Source organism: Diabrotica virgifera, chromosome 5, assembly GCF_917563875.1.
Source record: "Diabrotica virgifera virgifera chromosome 5, PGI_DIABVI_V3a".
In the NCBI taxonomy this organism is placed as follows: domain Eukaryota; kingdom Metazoa; phylum Arthropoda; class Insecta; order Coleoptera; family Chrysomelidae; genus Diabrotica; species Diabrotica virgifera.
Window position 1 is genome coordinate 243,682,598 of NC_065447.1, and position 16,989 is coordinate 243,699,586.

Below are 16,989 nucleotides of genomic sequence, written 5' to 3' on the forward strand. Positions count from 1 at the left end.
TTATCTGATTAGTCAGTACAGAGGACTCTGAAGTTGGAATAGTTAAAGAGTGAGGTAGGTATACAATATTTGCTCCTTCATATTATTTTTTTTGATGGATTCGACCGTTACTTGATGGAAATTCATTTTATCTAACAATAAAACGCTGAAAACTTTTGTTTTCAATACTTATATATATACCACTTATTCTATTTTAATATAAAATCACGACAGCTGTTTTGGCAGAGTGTTTTTCTCGAGTGATGTATTTTACTATGAGTTTGCACTTTAAAGTTTCTAACTAATAGTTTGGGGAGTGGGGTACTGTTCGCGTCAAGTTAGTCATTCAGAATTATTATATCTGTATTTTTTAATTTCTTTATTTCGATAGATTCTAATAAAAGAATTGAAAACGAATGTATGACTTGTACACACCCCTAAGTAGGCCAAACCGGCAAACAGGTGTATGTTCTCAAAAAACTTTTGATAATGTGTAAACAATTTTTTTATTAATCAGCTAAGTACTTTCAACACATTACGTGCCATCATCAGAGCTTCGTCCTATTACAAATCCTTTATTCACATATTCACATATTCCTTTATTCCTAATCCACATTGAAAAACATAGATACTGGGCAAAGCCATAGCTATCGAGTATAAAAACCCCTTAAATATAATAAATTCACATGTAAATTCTTTCTACTTTAAAAAAGACAACATGGCTGCATCAAACAATGGTTTAAGGCCTAAATAAGGCCATTTGTTTGAATATGAATAATTTAAAACTGTTCATTAAAAGAATCATTATGACTAAAATAATTATTAGAAGGTGAAGAGCGTACATAGAATAGGTTTTTCCCATGCAAGTTTTTGGACAATTATCACAACGAATAAACAATTACTAACAAAATTTTAAAACAAAAACTGTATAAGAAAGCCCTGAAATAAGTCTTTCCACCACTACCGAAAAAACCCAGTTCGTTGTGTTCTATCACATATAGAGGTAATATATCAACAAAAATAGAAAGACAGATAAAAAAGAAAGGAATAACACCAGCTTTCAGAACAAACAACATTATCATCATCATCATCATTTGGCTCTACAACTGTATGTGAGTCTTGGCCGCGTTTACTATTTCCCTCCATTGTTGTCGGTCCTGAGCAGCTATTTCCCATTGCTGTACTCCCACTTTGCGTAGTTCGCTGGCTACTGCGTCCTTCCATCTCTTTCTTGGGCGACCAACTGACCTTTTTGCATCGGAACTTTCCCAGAATGTGGCGTTTAGAAGTCTTTCGTCACTTGATCTTAGTACGTGACCCGCCCATCGTATTCTGTTTGCTTTAATGTAGCGTACTATGTTTTCATCTCCGTATATTGTCTGGAGTTCATCATTGTGTCTTCTTCTCCATTCTCCTGTTGTCTCTTCTCTGCAAGGCACTTAGATAGTCCGCAGTATCTTTCTTTCAAGTACCAGTAATTTTGTTGTTTTCCGCTGATTCAAAGTCCATGTTTCGCTTCCATACGTTATTGTGGGACGAATTATTGTCTTATCTACTCTTATTTTTGCTGGTCTTAGAGAACAAACAACAACATAAGCAAATACAATAAGAAAAACAAGGGCCAAAAGAAAAAGCAATTACAGAATGGTTTATACAAACTGGCATGGTGTTGACTGTCCAGAAACTTACATTGGTCAAACTGAGGGAACTTTTGACAAAGGAATAACACAACACAAAAGGGCTTTCAATAATAGAATAACAGATTGCGCACTTCACCTTCTAGATCATAATCATTCTTTTAACGAACAGTATCAAATTCTTCATATTCAAAATAAAGGTCGTAAGGGTTATCTTTATTAGAATCTATGTAAATTAATAAATTGAAAAACACAGATATAATTCTGAATGACCAACTTGAGACAAACTCCTCAACCTATTCAGTTAGAGACTTTAAAGAGCAGACACATAGTAAAATATATCTGTATGCCGGAGGTAAAAGGCACTATGTCCATTTTTGTCAATATTGGGATTATACTACTTTTAATTCTCCACACAGAGGTTTAAGTATAAAGCACTATGCCCTACGTTATAAAATAACAAAAATAAGCACTTTATAAAAAGTATCATGTGACATTTTGTTTAGACGCAGAGGGCACCATGTGGACATGAATAAACCGGGAGATATTAACAGAAGTTCAACCACGATTCTCTAAGTCCTGCCCTTTGCAATACTGGAAGGTTAGATTTGACTAGAAGTTTACAATTTGTGGAAAAATCCACGGGTTTCCTGTGACATTTTCCTGTGAAAATTAGATTTTCCATGACAAAAAAAATTGGGAGTTGCGATGAATTTTTAAGTCCTGCCATGTCCATAGAATAACAGGATACTATCTATTTTATGAAGAAAATTTTTTGGGCAGGACGGTTGCAAAAGGACTAAGGGAGTATACAGATATACAAACATGTAATGAAAATAATGAAATTTTCATAATTTTCTAAGTCCTGCCAACTTAATAAATTAATCATATTTATTTCAAAATGACCAAAAAAAAATGTTGGCATGACGTCACCTAATGTTTAACTGCACTTGTTTCTTGGAAAATTCTGTATAAAATTTTCACTCTGGTTCCGTGATTTTCTAAGTCATAAAATAAATTTTGTTATAAAATAAATAATTTCAGTAGACATTATTCAAAATGGCAGGATGTTTAGTTACACCTTTTTTACTATATACAGTTAAAAAATTTGTAAGAAAATTTGTGGAAAATTACACGATTTTCTAAGTCATGCCATTTCGCACATATCTCAATCAGGTTAACATAAATCTATTTTCAAAGAGGCAGGATGGTTGTATAGTTATTTCGTATAAAAAAATTAAATTGTGTGTCTGTAAAATTATTTCAGGGTGTTATACAAACATATTCATATCACCACAATTTTCATGTCATGTCGAGTATGCTTAAAACACTAATCTAAAACCGTTTACAACTTGGCAGGATAACCGCAAAGATGAATAATACAAAAAATTAATTTGTATATCATTAAAAAAATCGTATCCTATTAAACATTATTTTCCTGAATAATGTCTCGGAATTTTTACACACTTTTCAAATCTAATAGCAAAGTGTAACATCTTTATTTTAAGTGATTAGATCATATTTTTATCTAAGTAAACGCAATAAAAGTAAATAAACAATTTTTACAATTTATTGGTTATAGTAGGGAATTTACCTACCCATTATATTATACAGGGTGTCCAGAAGCTCTCATAACAAACGAAAACCGGAGATTCCTCAGATAATTTTAAGAAAATTTAACTCAATTCACCTAGTTCAAAAATGCTTCCGTGGAAAGCTAGAGCTCTTTAAAGATGGCGTCTTGTAATTCATCATCGTCATAATTCAACCCGGATCTATCCAATACTGGATGTAGGTCTCCCTCAGTCTTCTCCATGCATTTCTGTCCTGTGCTGTCTGCATCAAGTTTCTGTCGATCCGTTTGATGTCATCAGACCATCTGGTTGGCGGACGACCTCTACTTCGATATGCTTCGTCTAGAAGAAGCATATCGAAGTATCGTAATTAGTTTCTTTAAAATAGCTGCAGAACGCTTTTATTTGGAAAGACGAAAACTGGTACACTTATTTATCTTCCAGTGGTCAATTGTCAAATGTCAATTGTCAATTTTTAGTACCGGTCATAGGGGTCCGCTTTGGGTACGGAAACGGTTATTTTATCGAATAACTTTTCTGTCTAACTTTTAAGCATTTCTGACACTGGATTATTAAATTCTGGGATAGTTTTGTACTAAAAGGTACTTTTGCTTTAACTCAGAAGAATACGTAGTGTTCTAGAAAAATTCATTTGGAAAATTTTTCGTTTTTTGGTTTTTGAGTTTAAAATAATTTAGAAAAATTCTATTTAGGAAAACGAAAACTGCTACGTTTATTTCTCTTCCAGAGATGAATCGATTTTATCAATTGTGAATTTCTAGTACTAGTCATAGGCATCCGTCTTGGGTAGATCAACGGATATTTTATCTCATAACTTATTGGTCTTTAAATTTTTAGACATTTTTGAGAGTAGAGTAATAAATTATGCGGTATTCTAGTACTAAAAGTTACTCTTGCTTTAAGTCAGCAAATACACCGTTTTTTTTTTTTAATTTTTTTAAAAAATTTTTCAAATTCAACAAACGAAAAATTTTAAAATGTATTTTACCAGAAAACCGTGCATCCTACTCACTTAAAGCAGGAGTACCTTTTAGTACTAGAATACCTCACAATTTAATAATCTAGTGTCAAAAATACCTAAAAGGGAAAGACAAAAAAGATTCCTATGACCGGTACTAGAGATTCGCAATTGATGGAATCGATTTATCTCTGGAAGAAAAAAAGGCGGACCAGTTTTTGTCTTTCGAATTGGAAGCGTTCTGGAGATATACAAAACTAATTACAACGCGTCATCTGTAAAGAGCTTTAACTCTTTAGTGCATAACATGCATCCAAAAGTGCATAAACCTGTCAAAATCAGTGTACTAAGGGCAAAATTTTGTTATTTCGGAGGTTTATGGAGTTACGAATACGCAAGCAGAACCGACCTCCGAATCACCTAGTGCCCAGAGTTGCTGCTAAGGCACGTCATCTGGAGTTTCGTGGGATATCGGCAATAAATTAAAGAAAACAGATTATTCGAGGGTTTTTGGGATGGCCGAACACGAATATGATATTACAACCGACCCTCGGAGCACCTGGTGCCCAGGGTGACTGATCTCGAATTTAGAGAGTTTTTGGAGGTCGATTCTGATGGCGTATTCATGTTCAGCAACCACAAAACTTACCACTGTGCAAGTAGTAATCTACTTGCATCACTTTAGTGTCTGAAAGCCTAGAAATTTAAGAATATGGCGTGTATATTAGTCACCCCGAGCACTAGGTAAAGATCTGTTCTAATGTGACATTCTTGTTCAGAAACCCCAAAAACCACCTGAGTAATCTGTCTGTATCAATTTACTGCCGAAATCAATATATAAATATGGTATAGAAAATGCTTAACAAATAAAAAGGTACCATAAAATATCATTTTATTATAATACTAAAATACAGGGTGTCGCATTTAAGAAAACTCAGAAAATACTCATTCCGAGTTTCAACCAACCCCGTATACTAAAATTAAGCATTTGGTATACTATTAATAACTGACAATAGTAGACTATATTAAAAATCGTTTAAACATAAATTAGTAGAAGTTTGGATATCAAATCACTAACAATATGTATAGGGTGTGAATGTTCCTACAAAATTAACAAAAAAACGTAATTATATTTTAAACTACCTCGTATAATATGTTAAAACACTATATTTTATTAAAGAGAACATCGAGTAGAATCCAAAAATGTAAAAATATACAGGGTATTCCATTTAAAAAAACATAAATTTGTGTCACCCTGTGAAAACGGGTAGCCCTGTATATTAGAAAATACTGTTAAATCATAGTCCTATCTGTGGCCCATGTTTTACCTAAATAACTTTTTTCGTATATTTTACGACAAACGAGTAATTGGACTTTGTCACACTAATGCCCCACCCTGTATACAAAATAACCATAAAACCATCCTGCCTCTTTGTAAATAGACTTATATTAAGATTCTTGAAACATGTGCAAAATGGCATAACTAAGAAAATCGTTGACTTTTTCACAAATTTTCTTGCAAATCTAGGACTCCTGCCGTCTTACAAGAACCGTTTAACCTTTCTGCCGAGTACCGAAAAGGTATTGATTGGGGACAAGTATACTTAAACATTAGGAGACGTCATGCCAATATTTTTTTTGGTCATTTTGAAATAAATATGTTTAGTTTATTTAGTTGGCAGGACCTAGAAAATCATGAAAATTTCATTATTTTCCTTACATGTTTGTATACATATATACTCCGTTACCCCGTTTGCAACCCTCCTGCCCAAAAAATTTTCTTCATAAAATCGATAGTATCCTGTCTATCTACGGATATGGCAGGACTTAGAAATTCATCGCAAAACCCTATTTTTATTTTTTGGGAAAATCTAATTTTTACAGGAAAATGTCACAGGAAATTTGTGGATGTTTCCACAGATTGTAAGTACATCGTCTACCCTTCCAGTATTGCAAAAGGCAGGACTTAGAAAATCGTGGCTGAACTTCTGTATAATATCTCCCGGTCTAAAACCCTATACCTTGAAGGAAGTTACAAAATAAATCCAGTATTAAACAAGCAGGGTAAAGTATTACACTTTACCCTGTAATGTTTGTCATCAAGGAGAAACAAATGAAACTTTAACATTGTATAATGCATATTTAGTAAACATCTAGTACCATGACCCAAAAGATCTTGAAGAGGTAAACAGCACTATGTCCACTAAATTGTGTTTTAATTTTTTTTATTAAAAATAAATCAAGTTTAGTATCACAATATGTGTTTAACTAATACAATTTTGAAAGCTAATAATCTGAAGAATAAATTAGACAAGGGATTGTGACATAATGTGTATTAACATACATCCTGTGAATAAAGAAACACAAAAATAAACTTAAAACGCTTCTCCTGTAAAATTACAAATTTGTTACATAGTACCCTTTACCTCCGGCATACAGATATCACTTAAGAAAGGCACTCTGTCACTCTGTCGAAACAGTTGGCATTAATTTATAATAAATTTTGTGAAAGTATTGAAAACAACAGTTTTCACTGTTTTATTGATAGATAAATAATACTATGCTAAAATGTTATTAATTGGTATTGGAAATAAATCATGATAGTTTTTGATATGTTTTATTGTGCAAAACTACCACTTAAATAAACACACAAAAATAAACTGATTAAAGATTTTACTTCTTGCCCTTCTTCTTCTTCTTCTGTGCATCAGGCCACGGAAATCCTCTCCATCGCAACAAATCCTGAACGTTGTGGCAAGTAGTGTAAGCATTCTCCATAGCCACCTCCGTAAAAATATCCACGTTGCATCTGGCACTTTTAGAGCGCGACTTTCGTCCACCTCCTGCCTTTTTCGGTTTACCGCCACCTTTTTTCTTGTTTGCTTCACCATTTTTGGCACCGTTTTTAGCTTTCTTCTTTTTGCCTTTGCCCGCCATTCGTTTTTTGTAAGAAAAGTATTAGTTTAGTGTTGTTAGATTATTCAGAGATGGGTTTTATGTTTGATCAATAGATATTTGTCATTTTCGTTGCCATATAAACGGAATGTTGCTGTGGTTATTTATGTAACAAATAATCCTCGGTTTGACAGATGATTGTTTCAATTGGAATGTCATTTGGGGTAACAGAGTAATTGAATTTATACCGTGGTTAGCTGGAGTGGCGCTAGAGTGGCACCGGGAGGATGTCATTTCTTTTGTTTAGAGAGTTTGACCATTTTTAGATCTTTACGGCTTCTCCGATAATCTTTGGGTTATAGAAGTGGGGGTGACTATGGTTCAGAAGTGTTTAAAGTCAATTCTGTGACCTGTAGGTAAATGGTGTTGGCCTATAGCTGAAATTGAATTAAAATTGCGAACAGATATGAAATGTTCATAAATCCTATTTTGGATTCTACAAATGGTTTGGCCTATATAAAATCAAGGGCTCTCTGCACAGGGAATTTCATAAACTCCGTATTGTTCATTTGGGATGTTATCTTTGACTAATCGGGCAAGAGAAGAAAGTTTTTTGATGGGGGGTAAATGTCTTTATTTCTCGTGGTTTGAGAATTTTGTCGATTTTGTTAGTAACACCTTTGATGTAAGGAAGAGGAAAAGCTTTCTTGCCTTTTTCGGCTTAGCCCCACCTCGTCCCCATTCTTAGCAACGTTTTTGGCTTTCCTTTTTGCATTTGCCCGCCATTATTTTCTTTTTGTACGAAAAATATTAGTTTAATTGTCGTTAAATTATTCAGAGATGGGTTTTATGTTTAATCAATGAATATTTGTCGCGTTCGTTGCCATATAAACGGTTATTTATGTAACACATAATTCTCAGTTTGGCAGATGATTGTCTCAATTGGAATGCCATTTGGGGTAACAGAGTAATTTAATTTATACGTGGTTCGCTGGAGTGGCGCTTGGGTGAAGACTGGAGCAAAGATTTTTGACGGCGGGATTTGGATTGGCAGGTGGAGAGGACGATGTTTCCTTTAGAAGAGGTCTCGATGGCAACCTGGCGCCGTCATCTCTTTCGTTTAAACAATATTTCGCCGTTTTTTAGATCTCTACGGCTTCTCGGATAATTCTTGAGTTATAGAAGCGAATGGGGGCTATGGTTCTGTAGTGTCCAAAGTTAATTTTGTGGCCTGTATAAGGATGATGTTGTCCTAGAGCTAAAATTAAATCGTAATTGTGAACAAGATATGAAAGGATCATAAATCCTATTTTGGATTCTACAATTGGTTTGGCCTATGTAAGATCGGAGGCTGACTGCACAAGGAATTTCATAAATTCCGTGCTGTTTATTTTGGATGTTGTCTTTAATTGATCGGGAAAGAGATGAAAGTTTTTGACGGAGAGTAAATTTCTTTATTTCTCGTGGTTTAAGAATTTTGTCGATTTTGTTAGGACACCTTTGATTTAAGGAAGAGTAGAAGCTTTCCTGCTTTTTTTGGGTTTACTGCCACCTTTTTTCTTGTTGGCGTCGCCATTATTTGCACCGTTTTTTGACTTTTTTCGTTTTGCCTTTGCTCGCCATTATTTTTTTTGCAGGAAAAATACTAATTTAAGTGTCGTTAGATTATTGAGAAATCAGTTATATGTTTGGTCGATAAATATTTGTCATGATTGTTGCCATATCAACGGAATGTTGTTATAGTTATTTATGTAAGAAATAAAGACTGTAGAATTAAAACCATAGACATAATAAGCGTAGACAAGGCCTACTGAGCAAATTAGAATAACGCGCAGACAGTCGGTAGATGGTCTATCCATCTCTTTTAACTAAGCGATCTCGCTCATGTGACAGACAAAGATGGCTACACCATTCAAAGTGAATATTGACCAATGACGACCTTGATATTGGCATTACACCTCGATCCACAGAGGGGTATGCATCTAAACATTCCGTATATGTATTTGGAACCTAGGAGTTTTCTATTGGTTCGTTGCCGCACGCGGTAATATTTTAACCAATAGGCGGCGAGGTTCCAAATGCATATACGGAATGTTATTCGGTCCCAAATTCATATACAGAATGTTAAATATTCGTACACCGAAAAAGATAAGTTTTTATTAGAGTCTGTTAAAAGGAGATTGATTTTAAAATACTTGTTACTGTAGTATTAAATAAAAATAAAACAATTATAGTATTTGGAATGTTATTTGGTGTAAATTCATATGCGGAATGTTAAATATTCGTAGACTAAAAAATGGGACTTTTTATTAATCAGTTAAAGGAGACTGATTTTAGAATACCTATTTTGTTAATGTATTAAAAAAATAAAACAATGATTACCTATATGGAATGTTATTTGGTGCGAAATTCATAAATGGGATGGTATAGATTTGAGAGACATATTTCTTTATTTGACTGAGGTTTCGCTTTCTCAGAATTTTTAATGACTTGCACGTGTTGTTAAGTATGTTTAGATCTGTTTCAGCTATTCGATTCAATTCTGTTGAAGTTTAGGGCTGTGTGCTCTCAGACGAAAATAAATGTTAACTTGGTTATAACGTTTGCGGTTGTGTTTTAAATATTATTTATTCTATAAAATATTGTATATTTACATAATGTATTTGGCAAAAAGTTTTAAATACATTGTAATCAATGAAAATAAGTACAGAGTCGACATTAGAAATGAAGAAGACATAAATAAATGGCTAAATGAATACAAAAGTGTATTCGCTTCATAATGACCATCATGCTCGTTGCATAATATACTATTAAAAACCAGTCTCATTTTAACTGGCTTTAATAAAAATCGTCTTTTTCTTCTACGAATATTTAACATAACGTATATGAATTTCGCACCTAATAACATTCGAAATACTAGATATAATTGTTTTATTTTTTATTTAATAATACAATAACAAGTATTTTAAAATCAATCTCCTTTTAACAGACTCTAATAAAAACTTATTTTTTCGGTGTACGAATATTTAACATCCCGTATATGAATTTGGGACCGAATAACATTCCGTATATGCATTTGTAACCTCGCCGCCTATTGGTTAAAATATTACCGCGCGCTGCAACGAACGAATAGAAAACTCCTAGGTTCCAAATACATATACGGAATGTTTAGATGCGAGCGGTATATACCTTACCTTGTCTATTCCTCTACCTATGTCTATGATCAAAACTCGCTTTTTCCATCCATGGCCGAAATTCAGTTGTTTATATTTTCTAAATCTGCTTGTTGAACTCTAAGTGAATCCAGAACTAGGAGACTCAAAATTAGGTTCATCCAATATAAATCAAATAGAAGAAGCATATTGAATCAAACCCAGATTTCTCTTAAGACAGTTCTTCATGAAACTCGTCTTGCTCCAATCGACCAATAGGAGGCTTGTAAAGTGGGCGAAGGGGACTTGGGTTCAAAATGACGCCAGGAAAAAATTCTACAACAGAAAAATGGGTGGAAAGGCACAATTGTATTTACAGTGCATCCAAATGCATCCAAAAGTGCATAAACATGTCAAAATCAGGATATTAACCCATTAGTTCCTAGCGTTACAGATATGTAACAGCAAAGTGGTGCCATCTAAATAGATCCTCTATCGCATACGCCGCAAATTTTCAGTTAAAAACAGGTTAGTTCGTTTCAGAAGGTGATATTGTTTACATTGTTTTAAATGCGCGATTTTTTTAGAACTTTGTTTTGAATCTGTGTGTTGGTAAAGTATAACAAAGAAATAAATCTTCAAATAATGGACTTCGTTGATAAAGAATAAGTATATATATCTTATGTTGTGTAATAAGGTTAATATTAGAAAACAAATACCCGACCCAAGAGTCTCGCCAGAGGAAATGAAAGGATAGGATGGAACACCTAGTGTATAAAATTCCAAACAACAAAAGAAGGCGTTGTGCTGGAAGATTTTGCAAAAGTTCAACACTCACGATGTGTAGAAAATCTAACGTAGGTCTCGGTATTGATTTTTTCGTTACCTATCACACAAATCAAAATGTTTAAATTACTTTGTTTTTATTTTCAGTTTTTAAATAAATCGAACTGTTTCCAGTAATAATTTGTATTTTATGCACACGTTAGCTCCTCGCGTTACATATATGTAACATCATATACTGAGCGATTTATAAATCCGCATGCGTGAATTCATTTATATTTATGTTTTCTAATAAAGCTACTCACAAAAAAATATTAGCATCACAATAAAAACTGCGGAAAAATAATCTGGGCACTAATGGGTTAATCCTTAAGATTCTGAATTAATTTATTTAGAAAATTTTATTTTTTTTTATTTTTGATGTATTCAGGAGAAGGGTTTAAAACAAAATACATACTTTTTTTTCTTAATTATTTTTGATTTTTTAGAAAATTGCCGTTACATATATGTAACGCTAGAAAGACATAGGAGCAAACATAACTATATGTACCTATATTTAAAATATTTCTGATCATAAATTTAAAAATAACAAATACAAAACTAGATAAATGAGAAATCATAATCAAGTTATTGTAGATGAAAATATATGTTACACTTGATACACACTCCCCCATTGCACTTGCAACCCATGGTACGCACATGAACTACAGCATTCATCTGCAAAACGTCTCCTTTTCTTATCAGAAACATAGGTCAGGAGATAATCAATATTATCATATCTTATATCTAAGACTACTTTGGACGAAGATGGCCTGCCTGCATCTTTTGGTTTGGTACCATATTTCGTAAGATACGATGTTACTAGATACCTTCGAAATTCTAGTTGTGGCATAGGATCATAGGATCTATTATGTCCAGCATCAATGTAAATAGACACCACCATCATTTTTTAGAGCAAATTCCTACTTGGTATCTAGCTATATTCTGGTCCATAAGATCAACTTCAACTTTCCTTTCACTAGTTTTTTAGGTTTTGCTGATGATCTGGAAGGCTGAGCCTCGTCAATATCATCATATATTTCGAAATATCTTTCACTATTTCGAAAAAAAAGTTCACCAGGTGGTCTTAGAATTCTCTCGGACAGCCTGTTAAAATCATTATGTTCCTCATCACCAAACTCTTCGTCTGTAAGCACATTCAATTCTGGGGTTTCAGTACACTATATATACCTAGCATCAACGTCTAAAGTTTCAACGGCATCAATCATCTCCAGCGCTTCTTGAAGAGAAAAGCCTTTTCTGGAACAAACAAAAGACATTAATTTATTCTCAATTGAAAACACTTTAAACAAAATATAATAAAAAAAGAATAGTAAAAAAATGTACTTATTCAAATTTGAGATCTATTTTTACCATAAATAATAAACACCGTCACATAAAACACTCAACTAAGGTTTATTTAGTTTATTTAGTGGAAACTTGGTTTCCTCGAAAGTGGCACCGATAAACTGCGACCGTAACACTGCGATGAATGACGTCAGATTACGGTGAAAAATTCAAGGCTCTTCACTGCGGCAATGAAACGTGTAAAATCAGCAAGCGGTAGCTTCCAACGCATCCTTGAAAACCACTGCTATTATTTTGCGTGGTACAGTTTTTTATGACGTCATTCATCGCAGTGTTACGGTCGCAGTTTGTCGGTGCCGCTTTCGAGGAAACCAAGGCTTTAGATCATATCCTCGAACCAACTGCTGAAAACTAGTAAACAAGTGTCCCTTGAAAGTTTTGCATCACCATCTAGTTAAAATTAGAATCACTTCCCGAATTTAAGGTTTACGATTTTAGCGGTTTCTGCGTTACATATATGTAACGCTAGGAGCTTAAGGGTTAAGGGCCAGATTTTGTTACTTGCGGGTTTTTGGCGTCCCTCAACATGATACCCAGGGTTACGGCTAAGCCACGTCATATGGAGTTCCGAGAGTTCTCAGCACTAAATGCATGCAAACAGACTACTAGGGGGTTTTTGGGGCTGCTAAACACACTACTCCATCACAACCGACCCCCGGAGCACCTGGCGCCCAGAGTTTACTGCTAAGACACGTCATTCCAGTTTTGTAATCGTAGTTCCAAAATCCAAATACGGACTTTCGACTCAATCTGTGGACGTGACTAGTTGCGTGTTTTATAGTGGGCGTCAAAAAAACTTCATAAAGGTTTATTTTTGGTTCCAATTTTCTAAAACTAGCTTCGTAGATATAAAAATACAGATACAAACAATAAATCCAAATTAAAAATAGTTTTACTAAACTACTAATTTTATTGAAAAATATATTGGCGTTTATTTTGTTTTAAAATCTCCTTAATTATTATTAATCTTTTTTATTTGTTTTAAAATATCCTTAATTAGATAACCAAAATAAACGAACTATGATTTTGATTTTGATTCAAAGAATATTCAGATTTCGGCGGAAAATTATTTCGTGTTGAGATAGTTCAACGTGTAGAGAGCAGATATTTTAAGAAACTTATTCATACCCACAGAAACATTTTTAAAATTCGTGATTACATTTTGGTAATGGGAGAAAGTGGAGCAAATTAAAAATTTCTTGGATTACAATGAACAAATTATGAATACATATCATATTTTGGCAGAAAGTTCGTTCAGGCTTTTCAAGGGACATTCTATAATTTATACCCGAAATAGGGCAAGAGAGTATTGCTGGCTACGGCAAGATAGAAATAGGGGTACAGCATTGCTGGCAGATACTGCGCTCAGGCTTCAAAGGATGATGGATAATGGTGTAGAAATATGTAACAAATATGCCCTAAAACTAAATTAAGACAGAAATAATGATCATTAGTAAGAACACCAACATAAACGTCTAAATTACAATAAATGAAATAGAGTTAGAAAAAGTAGAAAAAATATGCTATTTGGGCTGCAATATTAAGGATACTTGGGAAAAGCTACGAAAAAAACTCGTATTGAAAAAGCCAGAAGCTCTTTTAACAGTCTTGGGAAGATTATCTCCAACTTCTCTTTAAGGCCATGGATACATAATTCGCAAATATTTTACGGCTATCCCTACCTTTTCTGTCTTTACATGGCAAATTATGTGTAGTAAAATTCACACTGGTATGGATATGTAAATATTACTAGAATGTCATTCTACTTGACAATGTCATAACTAACTTAAAGATATGGCTTTTGAATGTTCTTGGATAACTGTTATTTTTTGTATAATTGCAAATTATTAACTCAGTTAATAAATATGATAATTTTTTCACTAACTATGTATTCAGTTATTGTAATAGTTTATATTATGTACCTACAACAAAAACTAATACTCAATCGAGAAAAGAGGAAAAGTGATTTTTTAATAATATCATATAATATATTGTTACTATGGAACGCTTACAATTTTGAACATCTTTAACAACAAAATACTTGGATCACAAAATATATCTTGATGCTGATATTCTCTGCTTCTATCTTCCATAAATAATACACAATAAATAACTTTTTATAAAGTTCACGACTTAAATCAATAATTTATCAAATAGACTATATTATTTAATCAACAACTCAAAATATTCCCGATTCATGTTAAATATTTAAAATTGTCACTGATTGTCAGTGTCTGACTGACATTATCCTGACAATATTCTATTCGACTGAGTGCGTTGTATACGCTGTGAGCTCGTACGTAGAGGGGATATTTACAAATTCGCGAACGCCAATAGTGACAAGTTTGTAAACGTTTACCGGAAATTTGACATAAATGTCAAAGTGATTAATTTAAAATTAAAATTAAAAACATTAATTATAAACAATATTAGTTGGTCAAAGCTGTGGTATATATTTTTACCTTAAATATACTTACGTTTTAAATACTGAATTTAAGTTTTTTTAATGTTCCGTAATATCTAATTATAAATAATCTATTATAATCTTAGCGCCATCTACACGATTATTGTCAAAGTATCCGAAGTAAGAAATTGATATTTTATCAATAGAACGTCAAAATGATTAGAAAAATCTTAAAAAAATCGATTACAATTTAATTACTTTTTTGCGTTGTAAATATTAAGCGATAACAATTAAATAATAAATTTAAAAATTACCAGTAAAAGTTGCATTAGTAATCCGCTAGGAGCGACACCAGCGAAGCTCAGAGCGTATACGCTCTGAACTTCGCTGGTGTCGCTCCTGACGGATTACTAATTCAACTTTCACCGGTAATTTTTAAACTTACCATTTAATTGTTATCGTTCAATATTTACAACGCAAAAAAGTAATTAAATTGTAATCGATTTTTTTAAGATTTTGCTAATCATTTTGACGTTCTATTGATAAAATATGAATTTCTTACTTCGGATACTTTCACAATTATCGTGTAGATGGCGCTAAGATTAATACATTAATTTATAATTACATATTACGGAACATTAAAAAAACTTAAATTCAGTATTTAAAACGTAAGTATATTTAAGGTAAAAATATATACCACAGCTTTGACCAACTAATATTTTTTATAATTAATGTTTTTAATTTTAATTTTAAATTAATCACTTTGACATTTATGTCAAATTTCCGGTAAACGTTTACAGACTTGCCACTACTGGCGCTCGCGAATTTGTAAATACCCCCTCTACGTACGAGCTCACAGCGTATAACAAAGATAGATTTAAAAAATATTACCACAGACATTGTGTTCATTTTTTTCGAATCCTGAAAAAACCAATAAATATTTTTGAAAAATCTAAACGCAGAATGAAAGACTAAATTATTACCGAGGGCCAAAAATCCCTTAGAGTAAATAAAAAGTTTATTTTGAATAAGATATTTGAAATTAAACATAACACTAAATTTTCTCTTAGATTTTCACCCATGTAACTTATTAAAATAAACATTATAGAAGTTCTCAGGGACTTTTGGCCCTCGCTAGTAACGTAATCTTTCATTAAAAATACTTATTAGTTTTCTCAGGATTCGAAAAAATGAATCCCCATTTGAATAGCATTGCAGCCGAAAATACGTACCGATGCTCTTAAGTATCAACATACGCATAAGAATCCTCAGATGTTACGTATTTAGTGTCCTCCTCTATGGAGCATAGAGAAATAAAAACAAACTTGTTTTTATTTCTCTATGCTACGGAGTAGAAAGCTGGAGTCTAGCAGAAGAGGCCATAAAAGGATTAAAGGCATTTGAAATGTGGTGTTACCGACATATATTGAGGGTCTCATATACATATACACTATACAAGTAACAAAACTATTCATACAGAACAAGTAAAAACTTAGTTTGTACAATGGTATAAAAAGTTTATTGAAAAACTATCAAAAAGTCATCCAAAAGGATTGGAAAAACGTTTTCGATCTAGATCAGATCATCTTCAGTGCGCTCTGCTTAGTAGATGAAAATAGCAACCTTATAAAATAGGTGACATCGAGAAATATGATTTACATGTTGATACTTTGATGTTAGTAGCGACTCTAAGTCGATGTTAAAAGATTTGATAAGAGTGCTCAAAGGGCAACATTATTCACTGCTCGATAATAACGTGTGGTTCTTGCCAGTTAAATGGACACAGACCAACGGTTGGTTACGGAGTATCGAAAAGTATCGAAAACCTCCACTTGTCACCCTACGTAACTCTGGAACCGTTGATTTTATTACAATTATGTATAGAGCTTTTTTTGTTTTAAATTTTATGTAGAACATTTTTTATAAAACATTGTTTACGCTAAAGCATAGTTTTAGAAATATTGAAGAAAAACGTAAATAAACTACTAATTTACCGACTTCTCCCCATCTCCCCCCCCAAACCGGACTTCCAAAATGGTGTAACTTTTTACTGAACAATACGTGGACCATATAGAATAATTTGGTGTTGGAGAAAACCTTTACTTTGGATGTCTGGGTTAGGCCTTTTTTTGGACCAATTATACACTACCTCCGTAACTTTGGAACCGTTCATTTTAGA

At 33.0% G+C, this 16,989-nt stretch overlaps 1 protein-coding gene across 1 annotated transcript; it reads right to left on the reverse strand.

Moving 5' to 3' along the window:
- Positions 1-6,782: 6,782 nt before the first annotated feature.
- LOC114325096 (small lysine-rich protein 1) lies at positions 6,783-7,154 on the reverse strand. Its single transcript, XM_028273035.2, has one exon. It carries the CDS (start codon positions 7,104-7,106, stop codon positions 6,843-6,845), a length of 264 nt encoding a protein of 87 aa, XP_028128836.1. The 5' UTR covers positions 7,107-7,154; the 3' UTR covers positions 6,783-6,842.
- Positions 7,155-16,989: the final 9,835 nt, after the last annotated feature.